The sequence below is a fragment of the Macaca mulatta genome, chromosome 14 (assembly GCF_049350105.2).
Source record: "Macaca mulatta isolate MMU2019108-1 chromosome 14, T2T-MMU8v2.0, whole genome shotgun sequence".
Classification (NCBI taxonomy): Eukaryota; Metazoa; Chordata; class Mammalia; order Primates; family Cercopithecidae; genus Macaca; species Macaca mulatta.
The window spans coordinates 114,532,476-114,560,410 of record NC_133419.1 but is presented as its reverse complement, the minus strand read 5'-3'; the positions used below and the strand labels follow the sequence as shown (position 1 = coordinate 114,560,410).

The 27,935-nt window shown below is 41.0% G+C and overlaps 1 protein-coding gene across 33 annotated transcripts in view; it reads left to right on the top strand.

The window, feature by feature from the left end:
* USP28 (ubiquitin specific peptidase 28) overlaps positions 1-16,804 on the top strand; it is a 77,457-nt gene extending 60,653 nt beyond the window's left edge. For 12 of the 33 annotated variants that reach the window (XM_077964329.1, XM_077964322.1, XM_077964321.1 and 9 more), the window contains 12 exons: positions 555-625; positions 1,997-2,225; positions 5,663-5,854; positions 6,472-6,611; positions 6,773-6,958; positions 8,312-8,407; positions 9,840-10,018; positions 10,138-10,216; positions 11,000-11,079; positions 11,597-11,720; positions 13,206-13,401; positions 15,244-16,804. In XM_077964329.1, the coding sequence (XP_077820455.1) occupies positions 555-625; positions 1,997-2,225; positions 5,663-5,854; positions 6,472-6,611; positions 6,773-6,958; positions 8,312-8,407; positions 9,840-10,018; positions 10,138-10,216; positions 11,000-11,079; positions 11,597-11,720; positions 13,206-13,401; positions 15,244-15,419 (1,748 nt within the window). In that variant the 3' untranslated portion in view covers positions 15,420-16,804. The remainder of the gene's footprint in view (positions 1-554; positions 626-1,996; positions 2,226-5,662; positions 5,855-6,471; positions 6,612-6,772; positions 6,959-8,311; positions 8,408-9,839; positions 10,019-10,137; positions 10,217-10,999; positions 11,080-11,596; positions 11,721-13,205; positions 13,402-15,243) is intronic. The other 21 variants (XM_077964332.1, XM_077964324.1, XM_077964323.1 and 18 more) reach the window with 2 other exon arrangements.
* Positions 16,805-27,935: the final 11,131 nt, after the last annotated feature.

Below are 27,935 nucleotides of genomic sequence, written 5' to 3'. Positions count from 1 at the left end.
CTTTTACTGAAGGTTAATGAGGCAGAGTGTTTGAGCAGTACGCACAATGTAAAATTGGATTATTCAGCATTGTATTCTTAAAAAGCCCTTTGACCTCATTGCCCATATTGCTCAGACTAGCCCCCTTCCTTTCTCCTTTTGTCTAGGGAACAAAAAGATGATGGAAATTCCAGATTCTTCCCAGAATCCTATTCAGAGAAATTTAGTCTTACCCTTTGTTCTGCTTTCTCATTTCAGATCCTGTCTGAGACATACATTTTACAGCCAAGTGACCCATTAAAATCTTTTCCTAAACAGCTTACTCTTTTAGAAATTGTGGTGCCAATTATAAAAAATAATTTTTTAAAACCTTAATATAATTACATTGAACTAAAAGCCTTCATAACCTAAAGTTAGGTTTAAAGTTAGCTGCTTTAAAACTGTGTACTGCTTCGTGGTTCCTAGAGGGAAGCTGCAATCATTAGGACCCTAGCAATATTCTTTGCTTAGTTGAAGTAGCCTGTGTGACATAGAATGAGATAATTTTAATGAAGCTTTTTTCTTTTTCCAAACAGATTTAAAGAATTGTATTGCAAGTACTACTCAGACTATTGAACAGATGTACTGCGATCCTCTCCTTCGTCAGGTAGAATGAAAATTGATGGGAAGTAGTCAAGGCATGTGCTAATGGTAGATACAAAAATAAAATTTGATAGTTTTCTTTTAAACCCAATGGGAATTCCCCTAAGATGTAAGAATAAACTTAAGGTAGAAATTGATGTTGTTCTGTTTCTTTATTTTAGGCTAAAGAAAGCAATATACCTTTTATCAACAACAGGACCTAACACATACTTGTTTGAATTCTGCCATGTGGAATTTTTTCATATTTTAGAAAGGTTTGCTGTCAGATACTAATAAAAATTACTCACAAAATGGTACTTTAAGTAGTGCAGTGGGAAAAACTGAACTAGAGAACAGTTATCCTTTCTTTACGAAAGTTCCATGATTCTTCAAGATCTTTCATTTAACAACATGCTTTCAAGCTTTATTTCTATAATAATAAATTCCAAAAGAGAGGACAGAACTTCTTACTATCCACAGAAATTTTTGTTAGAATAAATTCTGGGAATGGAGGGGAAGAGAGCCTCCAGGAGTGTCTCTGAACCTATTCTAGTTAGGGGCATGGACTTTCAGTGTCTTCTGTGTGAATGAATGGAATGGGCAGAATGACTGTAGGAGGAGAGCCCTGTTTCTAGAATGGCATTGAGGCACAGTCCCATTGCTTAACAGGAATGCACCGTGTAAAACTCAGGTTTCCCCATTTTTTCTTTTGTGTTAATTGAAAAATCTTCACCAGTAATTAAAATAGGTCAAAGTAAGTGTAAATTTAATTTGATTCTGTGACGACTTTCATCTCTTTTACCAGTATTTAATTAGCATTTAAGCATTGTTTTATTTTCTCCATATTGAAAATATACAAATGTGCTTTTCAAATTTTGTAACAAATAAGTATGTCATTAAAAGGGTCTTCACTCCAGATAGATCAGTGATCACTTAACTCTGAGAAGCATGTGGCTGAGTTAAATATGTTAACTTAAATTTTGGTGCCAAATAAAATAGGTGTGGAATAAAATAGCTGCTAACCTTTTTACGTCCCAAATATGCTAAGCATTTTCAGTGTGAGTGGTCAAGGTGATTCTATTTTTAGATAAACAGGGTTTTGAATTAGAAGGATGCATATGTTTAGGTTATATTTGGTTTTAGATCTGAGGAGTTTAGAGTTGAAAGAGTCTTCAGAGAGGTCATGTAGTTCAATGATCTGGTTTTCAAGATTTGGGATTGAGACATAATTGATCAATTCCAAGGCTGTGTTTTTGTTGACTTCATCTTGAATCCACAAGATGTTTTAATATGAACCCCACATTAATCACATCATAAATAGTTATTTCTTAATAACCTAAACTTTATCAGATTACTTTGCTTCACCTGACTGGAGAATGTACATTCTGACTTACAGGTGCCTTATCGCTTGCATGCAGTTCTTGTTCATGAAGGACAAGCAAATGCTGGACACTATTGGGCCTATATCTATAATCAGCCCCGACAGAGCTGGCTCAAGTACAATGACATCTCTGTTACTGAATCTTCCTGGGAAGAAGTTGAAAGAGATTCCTATGGGGGCCTGAGAAATGTTAGTGCTTACTGTCTGATGTACATTAATGACAAACTACCCTACTTCAATGCAGGTAAAAATATCTTGGCAGAATCTATAGATTGGGGAAAATCTGTACTGCTCAGGGAGAAGAACAGTCTTGTACTGCTTTTTAAAAAATTTACAACTTACTATTATATAATAATACATTTTGAAAATATAGACAGTATAAAAGGGAATGAAAAGGAAAAACAAGTTTGCTTTACTACTTCTTTCCTTGACCGCAAGTCCCACTCCCCAGCCAAGTATACAATGTTAGGTTTCTTATATAGTCTTCAAGACACATTGTATACATATGCTAGATTCTATTTATCTGTGTCTGCCCCTCCCCCTTTTCCCCAAAGGGATTATTTTTCCATTCAACTCTGAACATTTTTCATTAATTGAGTATTTAGCAATCTCTATATTTTTAGAAAAAGGATCTACTCATTCTGTTTAACAACTATATAATAATTCATTGTGTGGAATATACGTATTTTTAAAATTTACTCAACTTTCCTCCGGTAGATAGACTTTAATTCTCTAGTTGTTGTTGTGTTTTTAGTGAAATATTTTTTTTTCTTGCCCCATCTTATGGTGCTGATAGTACATATATTTTTGCACCCTTCAGAGAATAACTAAATTTTTTCTTTCTTTTTTTGAGACAGAGTCTTGCTCTATTCCCCAGGCTGGAGTACAGTGGCACAGTCTTGGCTCACTGCAGCCTCTGCCTGCCGGGTTCAAGTGGTTCTCCTGCCTCAGTCTCACAAGTAGCTGGAATTACAGGTGCCCACCACCACGCCCAGCTAATTTTTGTATTTTTAGTAGAATTGGGATTTCACCAGCTTGGCCAGGCTGGTCTTGAACTCCTGACCTCAGGTGATCCACCCGCTTCAGCCTCTCAAAGTGCTGGGGTTAGAGTTGTGGGCCACTGAGCCTGGCCCAGAGTAACTAAATTTTACAGGTATATTTGCCTGAATAGTTTAACAATTTTTATAGTACTACTGCTCATGCAAAGAGCAATAATAATTATCATTTATATTGGTACTTTACTCCTTAAAGCATGCTTTCAAACTTTTATTTCTCTAAGAACTTACAACTGTAAAAAGAAGGGAAGGAGTTAGAAAATGTTGTTATCTTCATTTTCCAGCTGGATAACAGGTTCCAAGAGGTTCTAAAGTTGACTAATCACATAGTTAGTAAATAAATGGCAGTCCCAAGATTCAAATACAATTCTCCAAATTCTGTGGTGTTTTCAATTTACATTATTCTTTCTTTCACATCCTCTATGAGAGGTCTTATAATGAACATTTTACAAGTGAGATAATAGAAAGCTTTTGTTTTTAGTATTCAGACTTTACTGTGTTGTATAAGTAAGGAAACATCGCCCCGGCATGGTGACTCATGCCATTACTTTTACAGGTTAAGAATAAAAGTGTTGGCCGGGCATAGTGGCTCACGCCTGTAATTCCAGCCCTTTGGGAGGCTGAGGCAGGCGGATCCCTTGAGGCCAGGAGTTGAAGACCAACATGGTAAAACCCTGTGTCTACTAAAAATACAAAAATTAGCCGGGCATGGTCGTGTACACCTGTAATTCCAGCTACCAGGGAGGCTGAGGCAGGAGAATCCCTTGAACCTGGGAGGCAAAGGTTGCAGTGAGCTGAGATCATGCCACTGCACCCAGCCTGGACAACAGAGTGAGACTTTGTCTCAAAAAAACAAACATGTAAGATGTTCTGTCCAGGTAGCACATTATCTTTCTGATTTGCTAGTGTGGTTGAGGATTAGGGAATGGAGAGAATGATCATTGAACAGTAAGTGATTGTCAAAAAAAATTTTTTTTTTTTTTTTTTTTTTTTGAGACGGAGTCTCGCTCTGTCACCCAGGCTGGAGTGCAGTGGCCGGATCTCAGCTCACTGCAAGCTCCGCCTCCCGGGTTCACTCCATTCTCCTGCCTCAGCCTCCCGAGTAGCTGGGACTACAGGCGCCCGCCACCTCGCCTGGCTAGTTTTTTGTAGTTTTAGTAGAGACGGGGTTTCACTGTGTTCACCAGGATGGTCTCGATCTCCTGACCGCGTGATCCACCCGTCTCGGCCTCCCAAAGTGCTGGGATTACAGGCTTGAGCCACCGCGCCCGGCCGTGATTGTCAAAATTGTGTATTTATTCTGTGAAGGAATGAATAGCTGCTTGAATATACCAGCTGTTGGTATATAGGAGCCTTGTTATTGCATGCGTGGTTTATTTTTATGTTATAGAAACAAACAAGTGGAAACTATCGTTTGCTTAGTGAAAAGACTGACTAAGGCAACCAGTATGTGAAGGTGTTAATCTGCTATAGGCTTTTTTAAAATTATTACTGTTTTGGTCACAGGGTTAGAAAGTGAAATTTAATATGTCTTCGATATCCTTGCCATTAAAGCCAGGTATTATTGACCATTTCACCATTGTATCAAATTGCTTTCTCATAGTACTTAATTGTGTGAAAGTTAATGGTTTAAATGTCTTGAAATTCATCTCTAACCTTTTTGAAATGGACATTCTTATCAACCAAATGCAGTAGTTAAATTGATAAAACTATTTAGCTTGAAATTTTTATTGGCTCTAATGATTTTCTGAATTTCCCTGAAATGATTGGTATATCCAGTGATTGACAGTGACCAGTTTCCAAATCTTTTTTTTTTTTTTTTTTTTTTTTGAGATGGAGTCTCACTGTCTCTCCCAGGCTGGAGTGCAGTGGTGCAACCTCAGCTTACTGCAACCTCTGCCTCCCAGGTTCAAGCGATTCTCCCATGTCAGCCTCCTGAGTACCTGGGATTATAGGCATGTGCCACCATGCTTGGCTAATTTTTGTTTTTTTTTTTTAGTAGCAAAAGGGTTTCACCATGTTGGCCAGGCTGGTCTTGAACTCCTACCTCAAGTGATCTGCCTGCCTTGGCCTCTCAAAGTTCTGGGATTACAGGCATGAGCCACTGCACCTGGCCCACTTTCCATATCTTTAATTCTGTATTATTCATTCACTTAGCAGATGTTTAATGAGTGCCTACTAAATGTCAGGCACTGTTATTGATTGTTGTCCTTACTTTGTCCATACAGGTTGAGCATGCCACATGTGAATATCCAAAATCCCAAATGCTCCAAAATCCTCAAAACTTTATAAGCCTTTTTCATTACATGATGCTGAAAGGGAATGCTCATTGGAGCATTTTGAATTTCAGATGTTGAATTTTTGGATTACAGCTCAGCTGTAACTAATGGTGCAGATTTTCTAAAATCTGAAAAAAACTTTGAAATCCAAAACACTTCTAGTCCCAAGCATTTTGGATAAGAGTTACTCAGCCTGCATTTCTGATGGATTATATGTGTATGGTTTTTAGTTAGGAGTAAGATAAAGATGAAATACACTGCTTTCTTCTTTTCTAAAAAGGATATTTTGGTTCCTTGTGATCTTTGTTTCCTTGTGATCTTTTAATTTTATCTTTGCTTTTCCTCAGAGGCAGCCCCTAATGAATCAGATCAAATGTCAGAAGTGGAAGCCCTATCTGTGGAACTCAAGCATTACATTCAGGAGGATAACTGGCGGTTTGAGCAGGAAGTAGAGGAGTGGGAAGAAGAGCAGTCTTGCAAAATCCCTCAAATGGAGTCCTCCACCAACTCCTCATCACAGGACTTCTCTACATCGCAAGGTATCTGAGAAGGCATTTATGCCAGTGATCCAGTAACGTCTCATGCTGTACTCCCCTAGCCAGCCCTATACCCTTCAACTGGCTAGGTGATGCCACAGTCTTCACAGTATATTTCATATACAGTTGGTATGCCAGGTACAACCTGATGGAATGAATTGTGGCATTAAAATATGATTTCTGATGAACAGAAGCAGTATCAGAAAGACTACCTGTGACCTTCACTGTATATATAGTTTTGCTTATTTCCCAGGTTATGGGAGAAACTATGATAGGATTAATAGGTAGACTTTATGAAAACCATTCTCCAAAGGTGATCTTCCTGAAAGATGCTTGTTTGTAGAAAGTTTTCTTAATGTATACAAATATGACAAAGTTGGGAGTGCATTAAATTTTACAGACTTATCTGTGGGTTCAAAATTTGCAGACTTTATCAGAGTTCTTGCTGAAGTAGCCATTTCTTATAGTTATTAATTTCTAGGGAAAATCTGCATAGGCTTTGTAAAAAGCTATGTTAACAGGGTTGTATATTAAACTGTATCCATTCTGCTTGCTTTTTATCTGAGCGTTCTAGACTATTTATTGTCAGATGCTAAGACCTTTGTACAATTCTTTATCAGAGCCTTCAGTAGCCTCTTCTCATGGGGTTCGCTGCTTGTCATCTGAGCATGCTGTGATTGTAAAGGAGCAAACTGCCCAGGCTATTGCAAACACAGCCCGTGCCTATGAGAAGAGCGGTGTAGAAGCGGCACTGAGTGAGGTGAGAATGACTGGGAAGTCCAAGTTCAGGAGGGCCGGGCTTTCAGCAGCAAGGGCCAGTTTCCTCACATTTCTGTTATTCTGTGTCTCTGCTGCATTTAACCAACCCCTTTTTATTTCTCCTGTTTTTTCTTACTCTTTCTCCCAACTCTGCTGCCACAGCTTAAAGAAGCTGAACCCAAGAAGCCCATGCCCCAGGAAACAAACCTTGCAGAGCAGTCAGAACAGCCCCCAAAGGCTAATGATGCAGAGTCTACTGCCCAGCCTAATTCTGAGGTCTCTGAAGTCGAGATTCCCAGTGTGGGAAGGATTCTGGTTAGATCTGATGCAGATGGATATGATGAGGAGGTACAGAGATGAGTGCAGGATTTAGCTGTTTGTTGTCAGTCTTTATTTCCTTCTCTTGTGACTGTTTTAAGGTATCTGCCAATAGCTGATATTTTCTCATTGCAACAAATGATTGTCAAGAAAGGCTATTTGGTTTTAACCTTAGTTACCATTATTTAAAAGATAGCTGTGTTTCTATTGTATAGCGCTCCTAGCATATGTGTATCTACCCAGGCCTATACTTAATGGGGCCACTGCAGAGTCTAGATTGCTCAGAAAAGTAAAATTTACTTCTATTTTTGGTATTATGGATGAAAGATTGCCTCTAATTTAAAGTAGGGAATCTTTTTTTCTGGATATTAGTCCATTATTTTACTTCCAGATATAAATTTTTCAGTTGTCCAGTGAGCTGAACAAATGTGGGTTAAAGTTATTTTTAATTCTAAAGCTTTAGGAAGAAGCTATAGAACCCCAGGTTATTTGTTGTCTGTCTCCTCTTCAATTGCACTGCACGTAAACAGTAATGAATTCTGTCTCTCAGATTTCTATTTTTTTCCTGTGGGGTATTTAAAAAAAAATCATTGACAAGGCCGGGCATGGAGGCACACGCTGTGATCCCAGCCCTTTGGGAGGCCAAAGTGGGTGGATCACTTGAGGTCAGGAGTTCAAGACCAGCCTGGCCAACATGGTGAAACCTGTCTACTAAAAATACAAAAATTAGCTGGGTGTGGTGGTGTGCACCTGTAATCCCAGCTACTTGGGAGGCTAAGGCAGGAGAACCGCTTGAATCCGGGAGGCGCAGGTTTCAGTGAGCTGAGATCGCACCATTGCACTCCAGCCTGGGTGACAGAGCGAGAGTCTATCTCCCCATCCCCGCAAAAAAAAATCCTTGAAAAGTTTTCACTTTATGGAGTCATATTTTTATAGTCCCTAGTTTCCAGACTCTTTTAAATGTATTGTTCATCCTAGTAAAACTAAAGTATTTGTGTGTGTAAGATATACACCCAAAGTACAGAACTAAATTGGAATTCTGACCTTAGACACTTCCCCTCTGAGAACTATAATTTAACTTAATTCTTCAGCAGTGCCATATTGGGAGATATTTTTAGGCGTACATCTTTCTTCATCCTACTAAATTAGAACATATAGTGTAGGAATAGCTTGTCTTGGGCAGGGTGTTGACATTATATAGAAGGACAGAGGTGGTGGGTGCACATAGGAATGGGTGTGTGAAACTCAGCTTGCAATACATGTTAGCCAAAGAGCACACTGCTCTACTGCCCTTTAGCACTCTGTTCAGCCTGCTTTCATACAGTCTTCTGCTGAACCTTTCTTCTCTCCTTTCTCTCTGTGTTTTGTGCCCCCTTGTGGTAGGTGATGCTGAGCCCTGCCATGCAAGGGGTCATCCTGGCCATAGCTAAAGCCCGTCAGACCTTTGACCGAGATGGGTCTGAAGCAGGGCTGATTAAGGTATCAATGTTTTTAAAATTCTAATTCTTACAACACAGGCATCATAATATTGGGGAAATAATTCTATAAGAAGGGAAAAAATGGGATTAAGGCTGGGTGTGGTGGTGTGTGCATGTAGTCCCAGCTACTCAGGAGGCTGAAGTAGAGGCTCACTTGAGCCCAGGAGTTGGAAGCTGAAATGTACTGTGATTGCACCACTGCACTCCAGCCTGGGCAACATAACAAGATCCTATCTCTTAAAAAATAAAAAAATTTAAAAAAAAAAGGACTGGGCGCACAGTGGCTCACACCTGTAATTAAGCACTTTGGGAGGCCCAGGAGGAGGCTTGCTTGAAGCCAGGAGTTCAAAACCAGCCTGGTCAACATAGTGAGACCCCCCCATCTCTACTAAGGATTTTTTTTTTTTAATTAGCTGGGCATGGTAGCACATGCCTGTAGTCCCAGCTAATTTGGAGGCTGAGGCAGGAGGATCACTTAAGCCCAGGTGTTCAAGGCTTCAATGAACCATGATTGTGCCACTACATTCCAGTCTGGGTGACAGAGTGGGACCCTGTCTCCAAAAAATAAAAAAAAGTCTTCCGTGAAGTGAGATATGAAACTCCCTTTCCTGTCCAACTGATGAACAAGCTGTTCGCTTCTCTTCTCTTGACCCTCACCCAGCCTTGGCTAGCGGTAGCATTCTCTGTGGCACCTAGCCTAGAGGGCTTTTCATTGTTGTTGTTAGGAGTTGTCTGCTAGTAACACCGACTTAGATTGTGCCTTTGTAATTTTGAGGCCGTAACAAAGCGGGCCATGTTTTTAAACATACTTGAGTAAAATTGCATTTGTATAGATGCTTAAAGTTTAAGTCATTGACACGTAAGGATCTTCCTTTTATAAAAATTAAAACTAAATATTTGTTTTTCTGAGAACTTCATGAGAAAACTGAATTTCTTAAGAGAACAGCAGGCTGGGCGCAGTGGCTCATGCCTGTAATGCCAGCACTTTGGGAGGCCAAGGTGGGTGGATTGCTTGAGCTCAGGAGTTCGAGACCAGCCTGGGCAACATGGTGAAACCCCATCTCTATAAAAAATACAAAAATTAACTGTGCATGGTGATGTATGCCTGTAGTCCCAGCTACTTGGGAGGCTGAGGTGGGAGGATCACCTGAGCCCAGGAGTTCAGGGCTGCAGTGAGCTGTGATCATGGCTCTGCACTCCAGCCTGGGTGACAAAGTGAGACCCTGTCTCACATACCCCCAAAAAAAAAAAATACAGTATGCTTTTGGTGCCAGAATGCTAACAGTTTCATCCCTTATGAAATGCGAGAGACTTAAATATTCCATAGTTGCTTTTTTTAGAGTTAAGAGACTGCCTAGCTCCTAAGTCATCAATTTCTGAGTGCAGAAGCCCACAGCACACTATTTTCTAACTATTGATTCTGCCCTTAATAGGCATTCCATGAAGAATACTCCAGGCTTTATCAGCTTGCCAAAGAGACCCCCACCTCTCACAGTGATCCTCGACTTCAACATGTCCTTGTCTACTTTTTCCAAAATGAAGCACCTAAAAGGGTAGTAGAACGAACCCTACTGGAACAGTTTGCAGATAAAAATCTTAGCTATGATGAAAGGTGAGAAGAAAATATTCAGGTGAATTCCTCCTTGGTCTGGGTCAGGCTAGACCGACTCCTCTGTTGGGGAAGTTTTGCCCTGTGCCCTTTCATTGCTTTCTGAACTTTGTCCCACACAGATCAATCAGCATTATGAAGGTGGCTCAAGCGAAACTGAAGGAAATTGGTCCAGATGACATGAATATGGAAGAGTACAAGGTAAAGTCTTTTCTTTTAAGTCTATAGAGCAAAAGCATTAATTCCTGAGGTAAATGGTACCTAAGGCAAAATGAACGATTTTGTGCTATCACAAACTGACTTGTTCTCCCACTTTCCCCCAAAAATCGTAGTAAAGAATGGATAAATGATATTTTCTTGTCCTCAGAATAGTAGGTCTCTTTATTTTCATTCTTCAGTTAGAGTGAATCAGCACTTCCCTTAAATACCTATTTTAGCCTTGTCCTAGGCAGTAAAATTCTTGAAATCATGCTTTTGGTTTGTTTTAAATGATACATTTTTAAAAATATGCATTGAAATACATAGCTACACGTTTTCAATTGCATCCTATGTAAAACAATGTTATATACCACCCAAGGTGTATTCACCACACTTACTCAACTTGAACATTGCTCTGTATGACTAGAAATGTCCGTGTCCTTCCTTATTTTCAGTATCTGGATGGTTTTACCAGTCCTAAAGAGGTCATTCACTTAAGTTAGAGCTGACTATCTTTGGCATAGCTGTTAGGATAAAATCCAAAGCTCGTAGGAAATAAATACTTCTGTTACTCAAGTGAAAGGAACAGAACATTGAAAATTAAGGTCAATGGTAGACTTTTATATTAAATGTTGAGTAGGTTTTTATCTGAAAGCTTTTGTTTGTTATTTTTGTGGTTAGCCAGATGTGCTCAATAAATATTTGTAATGAATTTAAAACTTAGATGGAAAGGACACTAACAATTTATTATGATCATAATTATTAATAGTAGTCATTCTTTTTCAGAAGTGGCATGAAGATTATAGTTTGTTCCGAAAAGTGTCTGTGTATCTACTAACAGGCCTAGAACTCTATCAAAAAGGAAAGTATGTTGGCCTTTTATTTTACCAAGGTTATTAGTCAGGATGCTGTTCTCTATAGATGCCTACCTGGGAATACTAAAGAGTCACAGCCAGGCATAACCTCCCTTGTCACATACACTAGTGTGCCTCTTCTCTTCCAGTGCTTCAGTTTTGCTCTAAACATCACACATGGTTTTTCATCCTTCACATAATGAGATGTATTAGCTGAGAGAGATGTTGTGCCAGACTGTCTTTGTGATCAATGAAGATGAACTCAGAAAATTAATTTTTGAGTTGACATGGACCCTAGTGAGCACTCCTTGTTTTAGAGATGGGAAAATCTGAGGCCTAGGGAAGTTTCATGATTTGCTTTGGATGGCTAGGCCAATTTGTAGAAGAGCTGAGACTGGCTACAGTCTTTGGCCCTTCACTTTTTCATAATTGCAGCCAAGTAGATTCTTGAAATGGGGAAAAGTGAGGTCTAAGCCCTAGATTTTGGTAAAAGAGCACTCAGCTGTTGTTTTTCTCCCATTTTTCTAAGGTACCAAGAGGCACTTTCCTACCTGGTGTATGCCTACCAGAGCAATGCCGCCCTGCTGATGAAGGGGCCCCGCCGGGGGGTCAAGGAATCCGTGATTGCTCTATACCGAAGAAAATGCCTTCTGGTTTGTACTGTTTGTAAAGCCGTAAGGTTTTTTTGTTGTTTACCTCTGCTCCTTGAAGCCAGGAAAAGATACGGCTTTCAAAACAGTATCTTCAGCAGGTTGTAGATTCCTCCCCGCCCCCTGCCCAAATCCCATGAACAGTTTTACATTGGAACAGGTTTCTTTTTCAGTTACTTTTAGCGAATGTCATTCTTCTTCAATGATAACTGATAGACGTTAAGGTGAGAATTAGTCATCCCTCTGTGTGCCCTTCATGTATGCCTGCATTATAGATTTTGTCACATTGCTTTCCTACTAGGTTCTAAATTACTTGAGCACAGATCCTTTTCTCACTCAGCCATTTCCTCTGTGCCTGTCATGTAGGAAGCATGTAATAAATGTGTGTGGAAGGAATGCAGCATTTTTTCCATGTTCACGTTTAAGTTGGTAGGTGAAAGTTTTAGTGACTTCTAAGACACTCCATTTTTTAAAAATAAAGGTAGGAACTGTAAGAATTGGTCCTGCTGTTTTGATAACATCATTGTCATATAGTAGTGAAGACTAACTCTCTCCTGGCCTGATTTGCACTGTAAAACTACATGGAAAGGCAGACCTACATCCCCGTGCCTCCCCAGGGGTTTATGTGATGTGTGTCCTTCAGAGAACTGTAAAGCGGTGGCCTGCCTTCAGACTGTGGGCTTGTGTGTGTTTTCACCAGTACCCAGCAAATTTGCCCTTCACAGAAGTCAGGGCAATGTTTCTACCACTGCCTTGACGTTGTTCATACTGGATGGGTGAGATTAAGTCATGACATACACTCAATAGCTTTGTTTTCTGATTTATACTTTGACATCTGTGTTAGTTTATAGGTGTGGCAGGGCCACTTTGAAACTGAAAAGGGATCTTGTTGATTTGATGGATCTGAATATTATTAGAGCCATGTTTTTATATTTTAAGTCACCAAATAGATTGACATTTTGAATATCCTACTCAGCTTCTGAAGTAATGCAGCAATAGGAATTTAGACTCTTTCCATTATCCCAACCCCTAGTGTGCATCAGAATCATATAGGGAGCTTGCAGACAGTTGTGAAGCTCAGGCCTCTCCCTAGACAGTTAAACCAGAATCCCTGAGAAAGACCCTGGGCAGCAGGGTGTCTTCTGCAGGTGATTCTGATGCTCAGAGGAGATGGAGAACCAGTGAACGGGTCTTTGGTTGAAACAGGTGTTAAGCATGACCTTGACTTACAAGTTTAGGCCAGTGGGTCATAAACTTTGCTACACTAGAATCACTTTGGGAGCTTTCATAAAATCCCAATGTCCCGGTCATCTGAACACTAATTAAGTCAGCATATCAGGAGTGGGAACCAGGCATCAGTAGTTTTTAAAGATCCCTAAGTATATCCAATGTGCAGTAAAGTTTGGGAACCCCTTGTTTAGGCTGTTACTAAAGAGATATTTATCTTTTTCAGACTTTTTCCCACCTAATTCTACCTTTTATCTGTAGGAGCTGAATGCCAAAGCAGCTTCTCTCTTTGAAACAAATGATGATCACTCTGTAACTGAGGGCATTAATGTGATGAATGAACTGATCATCCCCTGCATTCACCTTATCATTAATAACGACATTTCCAAGGATGACCTGGATGCCATTGAGGTCATGAGAAACCATTGGTGCTCTTACCTTGGGCAAGATATTGCAGGTATATGCTCTTGCTAATAGTATTGTAAGGTTTTGAGAATTCTAGAAATTGCAGTGTTCTCACTTGATAGCACTGGTTGCCAAACCTTTTTAAGGAATTGGAACCTTCTAGCATATAAGTAAATTAAAAATGGTTCTGCTCTATTGAAACAAGAGGAGGGAACCTGGGCCTCTGCCCCTCTTAACCTCCCTTTAACTTCCCCGTGACTGCCAAATCACCTCCATGGGCAGCCAACAAGCCTGGTTTGAAAAAAGTCACTGCTCTCCAGGAATGTCAGACTTCCATTACTCTCTCATGTGCCAAAAGATGAACTCTTTTATAATTGAAAAATCAAAATCTGACTGGGCACAGTGGCTTACACCTGTAATTCCAGCACTTTGAGAGGCCGAGGTGGGCAGATCACTTGAGACCAGGAGTTCAAGACCAAGTCTGGCCAACAAGGCGAAACCCCGTCTCTACTAAAAATACAAAAATTAGTCAGGTGTGGTGGCGGGTGCCTGTAATCCCAGCTACTCGGGAGGCTGAGGCAGAATGGTGTGAACCTGGGTGGCGGAGTTTGCAGTGAGCCAAGATAGCACCAGTGCAATCCAGCCTGGGCCACGGAATGAGACTCCATTAAAAAAATTTAAAAAAATTAAAAAAAAAAAATTCATGCAGAGTATGGTTATGGGAGGGAGCCTTGACTAAATTTTTCTGTGGCTTGAAGTTACATAACATATTAACTATGATGACTTCAAAATTAGTTTATTAGTGGAATATCCTTACTTGTTTAAAGCATCTTGAGGAGGGAACCTAAAGCTGGTTGTTTTTAGGTGAGTTCAGTAGACTTGGAAAATTGGTATATATTCTGATATGAATCCTCTTTGTTAGTTTCTCACTGACATAAAGATATTCTATTGATGGGGCTGGGCACAGTGGCTAACGCCTGTAATCCCAGCACTTTGGGAGACCGAGGTGGGTGGCTCACTTGAGCCCAGGAGTTCGAGACCAGCCTGGGCAACATAGTGAGAACCTGCCTCTACAAAAAATGAAAACTTAGCTGGGTATAGTGGTGTGCACCTGTAGTCCTAGCTACTCAGGAGCCTGAGGTGAGAGGATTGCTTGAGTCTGGGAGGCTGAGGCTACAGTGACCCGAGATCATACCACTGCACTCCAGCTTGGGCAATGGAGTGAGACCCTATCTTAAAAAAAAAAAAAAAAAAAAAAAAAAAAAAAAAAAATTCCATTGACTTGTTCAAGTGTTTAAGTTGATAGTATTTATTTTAAAATTCTGTAATAGCTAGTTGCTATGTCTTTCCCTTTACTGTCTTCAGTTTTTATTTAGACCAAGCTTGTCCAACCTGAAGCCCAAGACAAATTTGTAAACTTTCTTAAAGCATTATGAGTTTTTTTTTTTTAAAGCTCGTCAGCCATTGTTAGTGAGGTTCATGTGTGGCCCAGGGAAGCCAGAAGATTGTACACCCCTGATTTAAAACCGTGTGTATACATGGATATATTGTAAACATTTGAAAGAAAATATTACCATCATATCTATATTAGAGTATCATATCTACTTCCTTGTATTTTAAGAAGACAATTGGTTAGAAGACCCTTTCATAATTAAGTAATTATGTAGTGTTATTTTGCCAGCATCAGGTGGCCTAAAGCAGTGAGCTAAAGTTTGGTTTATTTGCCTTTGCTCCTGGTTTGGCCTGAAGGAATAATCATTTATTAGTAGCTGGCCAGCATAATGCTTTGATGTTTGAGGTTAGGTAAGGGGCTAATTGAAGGCCTTTCAGGCTTATTCACCTTTACTCAGAGATCTGTTTAGCTGTATATGTAACATCTGTTTTCCCTCCACAGAAAATCTGCAGCTGTGCCTAGGGGAGTTTCTACCCAGACTTTTAGATCCTTCTGCAGAAATCATCGTCTTGAAGGAGCCTCCAACTATTCGACCCAATTCTCCTTATGACCTATGTAGCCGATTTGCAGCTGTCATGGAGTCAATTCAAGGAGTTTCAACTGTGACAGTGAAATAAGCTCCCACATGTTCAAGGCCATTTTGGTTTCTGGCTGCCTGCCTCTTGCACAGAAGTTCGTTGTCACAGTGCTCACCTTGGGAAGAGCATTAGATGGGCACATAAGATTCCGATTCAGACCCCAACCATGCTGCATGTGTAAAGAAGGATTGAAAATAAAATTGCACTTTTTAGGTACAAAATTATAAAAGCTATTTCACTAGAAAAGGCAGAAAGCAGTGTATTAAGGTGTTGAATTACGCCAGAAGACCTGAAATGCCTTGTACCTACAACAATGCTTAGGCTTTTCTAAGCCTCTTGCCACTTTTAAAATTATCCTTCAGGCATAAATATTTTGGACAGCAGAATAGAAGAATGATTCATGAGAACCTAAACCAGATGAACATCTACTAGTTATTTTATCAAATACAGATGACATTTAAAAATTCTTAACTGCAAGAGATTAGAAATACAAACCTTACCTGACTCTTGACAGGAGATGACAAAATGGGTTGCTGAGGAACCGCGCCCTTTTATATGTGGGTAGAATATAAGATCACATGGCAGTAAGATGTTGAAAAGTCAAAAGAGACCTGTCTCTCCTTTCTTTTCTATCTTTTAAATAAACCAGAAAACCTCATACTCAGTCCTCAGTGAAAGAAAGGAAAGCGTTAAGGACTTTAGACAGAACAGCATTGTGTAACTTGACTGAAGATCATGCATTAATAGTTGTTAGGCATTTAGGTAAAATTTTCTAATACCTAAAAATTGTCAAAAACAGTCGATAAGGCTTCTGCTGGTCCAAAGACTATTTTGGTTCACCTCCTCTTTTTTCCTCTTTTTTTTTTTTTTTTTTCCTGAGACAGTCTTACTGGGTCGCCCAGGCTGGCGTTCAGTGGCGCAGTCTCAGCTCACTGCAAACTCCGTCTCCTGGGCTCAAGTGATTCTCGTGCCTCAGTCTCCCGAATAGCTGGAATTACAGGCGTGTGCCACCACACCTGGCTAATTTTTGTATTTTTAGTAGAGATGGGGTTTCACCATATTGGCCAGGCTGATCTCTAACTCCTGGCCTCACGTGATCCGCCTGCCTCAGCCTCCCAAAGTCTGGGATTGCAGACGAGCCACCATACCCGGCCTTCTTTTTTGCCCTTAAAAGTAAGGGATGTGGGTTTGTTTAAAAAAAACAAAAACAACAAAAAAAAAAGCGAAAGAAAAAAGCAGCATACATATGCAAAACTACATATATGTATATGTAGAGAAATACTTCCCACTGATGATTTTTAAAAGGCTTCTGATTGGATATTGTGTTTTAACCAAATTTTAAAGATTAATGGAATCATGAAAGGGAAGAACTCTTGATACAACTATGCAGATTTTATAAATGTGCAATAAAAGTATTTGTTTTACCTTTGGTGTGCAGTATGGTCTTTATTTAAATATGTATTTTCCATTTGAGAAATAGACATACTTGGTATTTGTCTTGTTCCAATTTTTTTCTTTAAAACCAAAAAGCAGATTAAAGGGTTAATAAACTTGATGGGGACTGAAGTGCCAGTGTTTGAAATAAAAGGCAACAGTCAATTCTTGAGCAGCACCTAGTGATAACTGATACTCTTTAATCTCATTGGCTATTTGCATTGCATGTAAGCTCATCTACTTTGTAATTTGTCAAATTTTAGAATGCAAAACCAGCAATTTTCTTACAATGGAGTTTCTTATATAGTCTTCCCTCAGCAGACACTGGCAATTGCTTCCAGGACCCCTGCATATACCAAAATCCATGCATACTCAAATTCTGTAGTTGGCTTTGCAGAACCTACATATAGGAAAAGACCCTCCATATGCTTGGGTTTTCGCATCCTGTGAATACTCTTATTTTCAATCTGCGTTTGGTTGAAAAAAACTTCATGTTAGTGGACTCAGTAGTTCAAACCTATGTTTTTCAGGGATCAAACTGTACTTTGATTAATGGTAGGCCATGTTTTACAGATACTCAGAGGTGCTTTAGTGTTTTAAAACTCATTGCAAAGATTTGTTTCATGGGAAGTTCATCAGTTTTCTTACTGATTACCTTTTACAGTTTAACATTCTGTGTACCACCATTTGCCTTTCACTTTTTAAGCCCTGTCAATATTGAGTCCTGTGTGCAGTGCTTCAGTTATATTATTTTACTTAACACTGGGGTGACGATAGGGACCATGATTTATCCAAGGTCATAGATCTTGTAAGTGGTAGAACTAGCACACTAATCCTTGGTGTGTCTGACTTCATAGCCTGTGCTTTTAACAACTGTTCAACTGTCCTTGGTAGTCATGTAATATATTTTGTTTTGTGTCTCCTTCACAGTAGTTATTTCCTGGTCAGCTATTGGGAATCTACAGTTGGCCAAGAAAGGAACAGGTGGACATCTGGAGTGTGTGGTGCTGAGTGGTCTGTATCATTTGGATCCACCAGGGGGAGTCCTGAGAACTATTAATAGTTTCTTACTCCTAACAGTAGCTGACTACCTTGAGGTACAGCCAAAGGCCTCCACAAACTAAGGTCTCAGACTGGTTTGTTTGTTTTTTTCACAGCTGTCAGGCTGAGCTTTTTTTTTTTTCTTTTCAGAGAGGGTCTCTATCCCCCAGGCTGGAGTGAGTGGCATGATCTCAGCTCACTGCAGCCTCCGCCTCCTGGGCTCAAATGATCCTTCCACCTCAACCTCCCAAGTAACTGAGACTACAGGTGTGCACCATCACACCCCGCTAATTTTTGTATTTTTAGTGGAGATGGGGTTTTGCTGTGTTGCCCAGGCAGGTCTCAAACTCCTGGGCTCAAACGATCCCTTCACCTTGGCCTCCCAAAGTGCTGGGATTACAGGCATGAGCCACTGTGTCTGGCCTGGTTTTTACCTTTTTAAAGACTTGAGAAGAATAAGGACATGGGGAAGAAGAAATCTATGTGACCCTTACCCAAAATGATTCAAGAGTTTGAGCAGGATACCTCACCTCAGCATAAATTCTCTTGAGACTAGATTTAGACTGGGTTAACTGGAATTGCAATCATCTTCTGTTTGGATTTGTTAGCTCCTTTAAGAACTAGCAGGCATGCTAACTCATTTTTACCCTATCCACTTCAAGAACATATGAGGTAGATAACATAAAACAATTTAGTGAATAAGAGACAAGGATCAAGTGGAGTGCTGGGAATGTAGCAAGGGTAGGATAGAAGGGATGGTGTCAGAAGTCATGTAGCTGTTAGTTTATTTTCCTTGCTCAGTTTATTGGATTTCATTGTATGACCATATTTACCATTTATTGTCCTTTGAGCTCCCCATTTTTGGCTGCTAATGCACAATCCTACCAAGAACATTCATTGTACATGTCTTGATGCACACATGAGTGCATTTCTGTTGATGTATAACTACAAGTAAAATTACCAGGTCATATAACCAAAATGGTTATACCAGTTTGATCCCACCATCGGTTTGTGAGTTCCAGTTGCTCCATATGCTTGTCAACATTTGGTTTTATCAGTATTTTTAATTGTAGCCATTCAGGAAAGTGCACAGTGATAATCTCGTGGTTTCTATGTGCACTTCCTGAATGCTAACATCGAGCCTCTCTATGTACTTACTGGCCTTTGGTCATTGTTTTTTTGTAAAATACCTATTTAGGTCTTTTGTTCATTTTTGTTGTTGGATTTATTGTCTCTAACCTATTGATTTATAGGAGTTCTTTATATCTTCTAGCTATGGACCCCTTATTGGTTGTATGCATTGCATGTATCTTCTTCAACTCTGGCTTTTCACTCTTGGTGTCTTGATGAAAGTAAGTTTTTGATATTAATATATTTGAATCTATTCATCTTTTCTTTCATGCTTAGTGCTTATAATGTCCTCTTGAAATTATTACCCAAGGTCATAAAGATATTCCGTTACCTTTGGGAAGTTTCACCTTTTTTGAGACAGAGTCTCACTCTGTCACCCAGGCTGGAGTGCAATGACACGATCTCGGCTCACTGCAGCCTCTGCCTCTTGGGTTCCAGCGATTCTCCTGCCTCAGCCTCCCAGGTAGCTGGGATTATAGGCATGCGCCACTATGCCCGGCAACTTTTTGTATTTTTAGTAGAGATGGGGTTTCACCATGTTGGTTAGGCTGGTCTTGAACTCCTGACCTCAGGTGATCTGCCCGCCTCGGCCTCCCAAAGTGCTAGGATTACAGGTGTGAGCCACCATGCCCAGGCAAGTTTCACCTTTGATAGTTGATGGACCAAGCCCTGTTTATTGAAAATATCGTCCATTTTCCAGTGCCTTGCAATGCTACTAGTTTTGTCATAAATCAGATGTGTTCACAGGGGTCTGTTTCTGGGCTCTTTTGCCTGTTCCATTATCCTATTTGTCTGCTTGTACAAATAGCACACTTTTTTTTTTCCCGATACAGAGTCTTGCTCTGTCACCTAGGCTGGAGTGCAGTGGTGTGATCTCAGCTCACTGCGAGCTCTGCCTTAGGGTTCAAGTGATTCTCCTGCCTCAGCCTCCTCACGTAGTTGGGACTACAGGCCCATGCCACCACACCCGGCTAATTTTTGTATTTTTAGTAGAGATGGGGTTTTGCCATTCTGGCCAGGCTGGTCTTGAACTCCTGACCTCAGGTGATCTGCCCACCTTGGCCTCCCAAAGTGCTCAGGTTACAGGCGTGAGCCACCGTACCCGGCCTTCACACTTTCTTAATTAGTATAGCTTTGTAACAAGTCTTTATTTCTTGATTTCTGGTAAAACAACTTCCCCCCAGTTTTGTACTTCAAGATTGTGTGGGCTATTCATTTTTTGTTTGTTTGAACAGGGTCTCGTCACCCAGGCTGGAGTGCAGTGGTGTGATCATGGTTCACTGCAGCCTCAACCTCCCAGATTCAAGTGATCCTCCCACCTAGGCCTCTTGAGTAGCTGGGACAACAGTAGCTTGCCACAAGACCTGGTTAATTTTTGTATTTTTTGTAGAGATGGGGGTCTTACTATGTTGCCCAGGCTGGTCTTGAACTCCTGTGCTCAAGTGATCCTCCCAGCTAGGCCTCCCAAAGTGCTAGGATTACAGGCATGAGCCACTGAGGCTGGCCTCTTGGCTATTCTTGATCCTTTGCATTTTGGCATACATTTTAGGATCATTTTGTTAGTTTTACACACGCACACACAAATCTCCAGCTATTTTTTATTAAGTTTACAGTGACGAGATAATTTGGGAAAAACTGACATCTGCATGGTGTATCTTTTTTTTTTTTTAAGATGGAGTCTCGCTGTGTCGCCCAGGCTGGAGTGCAGTGGCGCGATCTCGGCTCACTGCAAGCTCCGCTTCCGGACCGACACCATTCTCCTGCCTCAGCCTCCCGAGTAGCTGGGACCACAGGCGCCCGCCACCGCGCCCGGCTAATTTTTTGTATTTTTAGTAGAGATGGGGTTTCACCGTGTTAGCCAGGATGGTCTCGATCTCCTGACCTTGTGATCCGCCCGCCTTGACCTCCCAAAGTGCTGGGATTACAGGCGTGAGCCACCGCGCCCGGCCGGTGTATCTTATTTTTTAAAGGTTTTTCTTAATTTTTATATAAAGTTCTTCCACCTCTTCCAAACGATTTATGCCTGGGTTTTTTTGTGTTTTGACATTCTGGTAAATGTCATTTTTCAGATTGCATTTTTATTCTCATATCTAGAAGTGAATTGATGTTTAATAGTTTATAGACTTCAAAAGATTTTTGTATACATAATTAGGTAATCTGTGAATGATGACTTTTATTTCAAATTCTTACAATTTTTATTTATGTTTCTTGCCTGATTACACTTACTAGGACCTTTGGTACAATGCTGAATATATAGATGGTGAAAAGTGGGCATCTTTGTCCCCTAGTATCTGGTGGTGGGGGGAGTTCAATATTTCACCATTAAGTATGCTGTAGGTTTGTTGTAAATTTCACTTACTAGGTAGAAAAAGATTCATTCTGTTACTAGTTTGCTGAGTTTTTTTTAAGCTTGAATTTTTATCAAATGCTTGTATGTATATCAAAATGATTACATAGATCTCGTTCTTTATTCTGTTAATGTGTGAATTACATTTCTCGATCTCCAATGTTAAACTAGCCATGTGTTGTCAGAATAAGGTAAATTTGACCATGATATTTTTTATATGTAGGTGGATTTTTGCATGAATATTCGTAAGACAGATTGACCTCGTATTTTCATTTCTTATAATGTGCTTGTTAAGGTGTTGGTGTCAAGATTATTCTGGCCTTATTGAATGCATTGGCAAGTGGTCTCGTTTTCTATGCTCTGGAATAGTGCGAGTAAAATAGGATTATTTCTTCCTTGATTGGAAGAATTCATTGTTGAAGCCATCTGAGCCTGGAATTGTCATTTTGGTTTGTGGGAATGCTTTTAATTATAGATGTAGTTTCTTTCAGATATGTGGGGTTTTCAGATCTTTATGGTTGCTTCTTTGTATCAGTTTTGGAAAATTATTAGAAGTGTGTCCATTTTATCTAAAATTAAAATTTTATTTACAGGAAGTTCATAATTTTATCTTGTAACTATTTATTTATTTATTTAGAGACAGAGTCTCACTCTGTCGCCCATGCTGGAGTGCCGTGTTGTAGTCTCGGCTCATTGCAACCTCTGCCTCCCAGGTTCCAGCGATTCTTCTGCCTCAGCCTCCTAAGCAGCTGGGACTACAGGCGCGCACCACCATTCCCAGTGAATTTTTGTATTTTTAATAGAGATAGAGTTTCACCATGTTGGCCAGGATGGTCTCGTTCTCTTGACCTCGTGATCTGCCCGCCTCGGCCTCCCACAGTGCTGGGATTACTTGCATAAGCCACCGCACCCGGCCGACTTTTTATTTCTAATTAGGGTCTGTATGGTAATATCTGTTTTTTGTTACTGATACTGGGTGATTTGTATCTTTTTTGCTTTCAGTATTTTGCAGTCAGTCTTTTCAGGGGTTTATTAGTCTTTTCAAGTAATTATTAGCTTTGTTTATTTTTGCCTTTTGTAAGTTTTTTTCCTGCTTTTTAAAATTATTATTATTATTATTATTATTATTGTTGAGACAGAGTCTCACTCTGTCGCCCAGACTGGAGTGCAGTGGCACGATCTCAGCTCACTGCAACCTTCACCTCCCTGGTTCAGGCGATTCTCCTGCCTCAGCCTCCTGAGTAGCTGGGACTACAGGCGTGTGCCACCACGCCTAGCTAATTTTTGTATTTTTAGTAGAGACAGGGTTTCACCAGGTTGGCCAGGATGGTCTCGATCTCTTGACCTCGTGATCCACCCACCTCGGCTTCCCAGAGTGCTGGGATTATAGGCATGAGCCACCGCGCCCAGCCCTTTTTCCTGCATTTTTAATAAAAAACTTTTCAGTGGTGGTTGTTAACCTTGGCTTCCAATTCAGAATCAGCTGTGTCACTTTAAAAAATACAGCTGCCAAGGCCTCAACCCTATAGACACTGAGTTGTTAGGCTTGGGCTGGGCCATTGACACTTTTATGGTTTAGAAAGCATCACAGGTGATTCTGATATACAGTCACAACTGAGACCTACTCTTTCATATAACTTTTTTTTTTCTCTTTTCTCAAACTGTCTCACTCTGTCACCCAGGCTGGAATGCAGTGGCATGGTCATAGCTCACTACAGCCTCGACCTCCTGGGCTCGAGCGATCCTCCCGCTTCAGCCTCCTAAATAGCTGGGACTACAGGCATGAGCCACCATGCCTGGCCTATAGAACTTTTATACCTACTAAAAAAACACAGACCAAAAAAACCCCCCAAAACGGATTTTATATTATCAACACTTTATGGTTTTATAAAAGGTCTGTAGAACCTCCTTCAATGATAGATTAAAGGTTACATACCGGCCGGGCGCGGTGGCTCACGCCTGTAATCCCAGCACTTTGGGAGGCCGAGGCAGGTGGATCATGAGGTCAGGAGTTCAAGACCAGCCTGGCCAAGATGGTGAAACCCCGTCCCTACTAAAAATATAAAAAAATTAGCTGGGCGTGGTGGCATGCGCCTGTAATCCCAGCTACTCCCGAAGCTGAGGCAAAGAATTGCTTAAACCTGGAGGGGCAGAGGTTGAAGTGAGCGGAGATCGTGCCACTGCACTCCAGCCTAGGCAACAGAGCGAGGCTCCATCTCAAAAAAAAAAAAAAGGATTACATACCTTTTAAATTAATACTTTTTATCTTCTGCACATTCTTCATTTTAAACTTGACTCTAGTGGCGATATAGAAATATATATATAATTTTCTGTACAGTTAGCCTTTCCTTTAATTACCAAAAACTCATCAGTTCCTTAAGGTTTTCTCATAAGTTGAAGTTCTGAGCTAATCAATCATTACATTACTTTTTCCTGAACCTTTAAAAAAATTCTCTACCTTCTTTTTAAGTTGTTGAACAATAAACTGACACATTGATTTACTATAAGTCTGAGTAGAACTGGCTTAAGAGAGATGTGTGTGTGTGTGTCAGTGTATAGTAAAGGTACACAAGCATAGGTGAGAGTTAAGAGATTTTAAGGATGTTACCGTGTCTTCCTTTTAGCACCCTCGGTTGGGTGTGGTGGCTCATGCCTGTAATCCCATCACTTTGGGAGGCTGAGTCAGGTGGATCACTTGAGGTCAGGAGTTCAAGACCAGTCTGGCCATCACAGTGAAACCCCATCTCTACTAAAAATACAAAAATTAGCCAGGTGTGGTGGTGGGCGCCTGTAATCCCAGTACTTGGGAGGCTGAGGCAGGAGAATCGCTTGAACCTGGGAGGCAGAGGCTGCAGTGAGCCGAGATCATACCACTGTACTCCAGCCGGGACAGAGTGAGACTCTGTCTCAAAGCAAAACAGCACCTTTGATTGCTTCATTGCCCATTAAGTTGTTGGCCAATTATGATGGCCCCTCAATCTCCTTGTTGTGTTATCTGATTGCCATTTATAGACAGGAGAATAGAATCTATTCCAGGAATGGGTCCAACAAGGCACAAACCTGGCCTCTTTCCTTTTCAAAAGAAGATAAGCCTGGGTTGTCCCTGGTATCCCAGCAGGACAAGAAATTATGATAATTAATGAGCAGGAATATTAAGTTTGAGTACAAGGAGAGGTTAGAAACCATCTGAAGAATTTAGATGACTTGGAATTGATAAGCTGGCACAAAAGTACCCAGGAATGCCAATAGTGAGCTCTCAAAATTAAATATTTGCTGGTCCTGATGTGAGTAGAATTCATGGAGGGATGGTTGGTTTTCTATCTAGAGTCCTGGTGATGGGCTAGATGTTTCACTGCATGGTGAAGACGATCTTCCCAAATTAGCACTTAGATTTTAACAGCCAGGGCAGAATCCCTAGTGATGACTTGAAAGTAGTATTGTCATTCACAAAGTCATCTCGACTGTCTCTACTTATGGAATAGCCAGAGCTCATTCATAGGTTAAGCAGTTCTACAGCTTTCCTGATAAGTCATTACTGAATCAGTATGTCTTATAAGATGTGGTTCCGTGAAAAAGAATAGTGACATTGGAATCTGACAGATCTGAGTTCAAATACTGGCTGAACCTTTCTTTCTGATCTATAAAATGAAAATATTTACCTGGGGGCTGTGTTTTAAGGGTTAAAGAAGAGAATAGACATAGAAATGACTCAGTGTAAAGATGCAGATGCAAATGCAGTTCTCACAGGGAAATTCATCATCCGGGCAAGAATTTTAAGGGTTATCCTGACCTGCATAGGGCCCACACGTGGGTTTTAGATAATTGGGGTGTGTTATCAAGATATCCAGGGAGCTATGGGCCTCTGGCAAGTGGATGTGTTCATACTAGCCAGTGTGATGGAAGACAGTGTTATTGAGGGGATTGGGGCTTATGCTTGATATAAAAATTGCAGTATTTCAGATCTGATTGGGCTGAGCATGATGGTGCATGCTTGTAGTTTGAGCTACACCACAGGATGAGGCAGGAGGGTCGCTTGAGTCCAGGAGCTCAAGATTGCAGTGAGCTATGATCGCATGACTACATTCCAACTAGGCATCAGAGTGAGACCCTGTTTCTTAAAAAAAAAAAAAAAAAATCCAGATCGACTCATCCTGTTTTAGATATATTTTTCTGTAGACATCTTATTGAATGGCCTGAACTTGATTGATAGGACATGGTGAGTTGACAGCTTTGTTTTTGTTTTTACTATTACTTTCTTCTTCTTCCTCTTCTTCTTCTTCTTCTCCTCCTTCTTCTTCTTCTTTCTTCTTTCTTCTTTCTTCTTCTTGAGTCTTGCTCTGTCACCCAGGCTGGAGTGAGTGCAGTGGTGTGATCTCAGCTCACTGCAACCTCTGCCTCCTGGGTTCAAGCGATTCTCCTGCCTCAGCCTCCTAAGTAGCTGGGACTACAGGTGTCTGCCACCACGTCCAGCTAATTTTTGTATTTTTAGTAGCGACAGGGTTTCATCATATTGGCCAGGATGGTCTCGATCTCTTGACCTCGTGATCTGCCTGCCTTGGCCTCCCAAAGTGCTGGGATTACAGGTGTGAGCCACTGCGCCCAGCCCACTATTACTTTCAAAATGATCTTTCTTTTCCTTTCTCCTTGATAGCATCTAAAAGATCTCAAAGGTTTATTGTCATGTATGAGTAGGAAAACAGAATGATTTTCATGTATGAAAGAGCCCAGGCTAGTCTCAGTCTAAATTCACTCTCGTTCGTTTCAGTGCTTCTCCCCTGTCCTTAGTTCAGGCCTCAGCCAGTGGTTCCCAGACCAGCAGTAAGGAAGGAGATGTAGGATTTCTTTCACTCTCCCTCCCCCATTCCTTTGGCTAACCACCAATTTGGTTCCCTCAGAGCCTGGGGGAGGAGAGTTTATAGGAGAAAAAAGCAAAGGGCATTTTTTACTTCTTAAAACACTGTTGGCCGGGCGCAGTGATCACGCCTCTAATCCCAGCACTTCAGGAGGCTGAGGTGGGCGGATCACGAGGTCAGGAGATCGAGACCATCCTGGCTAACACAGTGAGGCCCCGTCTCTACTAAAAATACAAAAAATTAGCCAGGTGTGGTGGCGGGCGCCTGTAGTCGCAGCTACTCGGTAAGCTGAGGCAGGAGAATGGCGTGAACATAGGAGGCGGAGCTTGCAGTGAGCCGAGATTGCGCCACTGCACTCCAGCCTGGGCGACTGAGCGAGACTCCATCTCAAAAAAACAAAAAACAAAAAACCTGTCATTGTCTAGATGCAGTGGCTCATACCTATAATCCCAGCACTTTGGGTTGCTGAAGTGGGAAGATCATTTGAGCCCAGGAGTTCAGTTGCCAGCCTGAGCAACATAGTGAGACCCTGCCTCTATTAAAAAATAAAAATAAAATTTAAAAAAATACTGTCATTTATAATACTCTCTTGATTCAATGTCCTTTATTATGACAGGAACCCAATTACTAGGTCTTGCAGGGAGCATTTTATGGGCTCTTCAGAGAGCCCTGTAGAAAACCTTCACACCATTCATTCGCTGATACCTTTGGGTTTTCTGACTGACCTCTTACCGTTCCTCTTTGGTCCTGCCCTGGTCATTCACACTTTCCAATGGCACTTTGGAACATCACCCCGATTGCCTTCTCCAGCACCCATTTGGGTATAGGACATTCACCACCTTGTCCTTGTAAAAGGCAGAAGTGCAGGTGCTTCTGCTGTCCCACTCCAGCAAGCCTCCTGCCTTCAGGCTGCTTCAGTGGAGGTCACACACCTGCCTCTAGGCCTCTGCCTAGATTTTCCCAAGAGCTTTCTTGGGCTCCATTCTGGTTGCAGCAGGAGCGGGCCCACGGAGTTTCTGTGGCTCAGCAGTTTGGGATGCGGGGTGTCTCAGATGCCAGTCTTCCCTCCTGGGAACAACTTGGACCTGCCAGTGGTTCTCTCAAGGTCCACCTCCATCCCATTCCTCGCTAGGAAGGATAGAGAACATAATAATACTCTAGACTGTTATGAAATCCCTTCCAGGAATCCTCCCTTAATGAGTCTGGACTCTTCTCTCCTGTGGGATGTTGGGAGTGAAGGTGGACCCGTTTGGACACCTCTTAGCAGCCCATCTCTTTAGAATATAAGGCACTATCACCTATGGGACAGGGCTTTGAGGCTTTACTCAAAACTCTGGGCAACAGAAAAGTTCATTCCACATCCTATAAACGTAGATGGGGTCATGAGAAGAACAACTGGGTTAAAAAATAATAGATCCATTGAGTGATGGAGTAGAAAGGGAACTACATCTTCTTTTAGTTCCCTATGAGACCAGTGACTACAAACAAACATTTTCCTGAGTTTCTTATTGTCCTGATCCTGGCTGCGAGGACACATCTCCCGGCCAGAAGCCCTTGAAACCATTCTGACTTCTTTCCCATCCCTAAATCACGTTCCCTTAGGACTTTTCCCTAGAGCTAATTCAGAAGTTCAGAAGGGTTACGGATGAGTATTTTAATAGAGACCTTCTGGAATGCCTTCACTCCCAATGGTGAAATTTTCAAACCCAGGGACAGTTTGATGGAGAAGATAGCACCAAATGCCTAAAC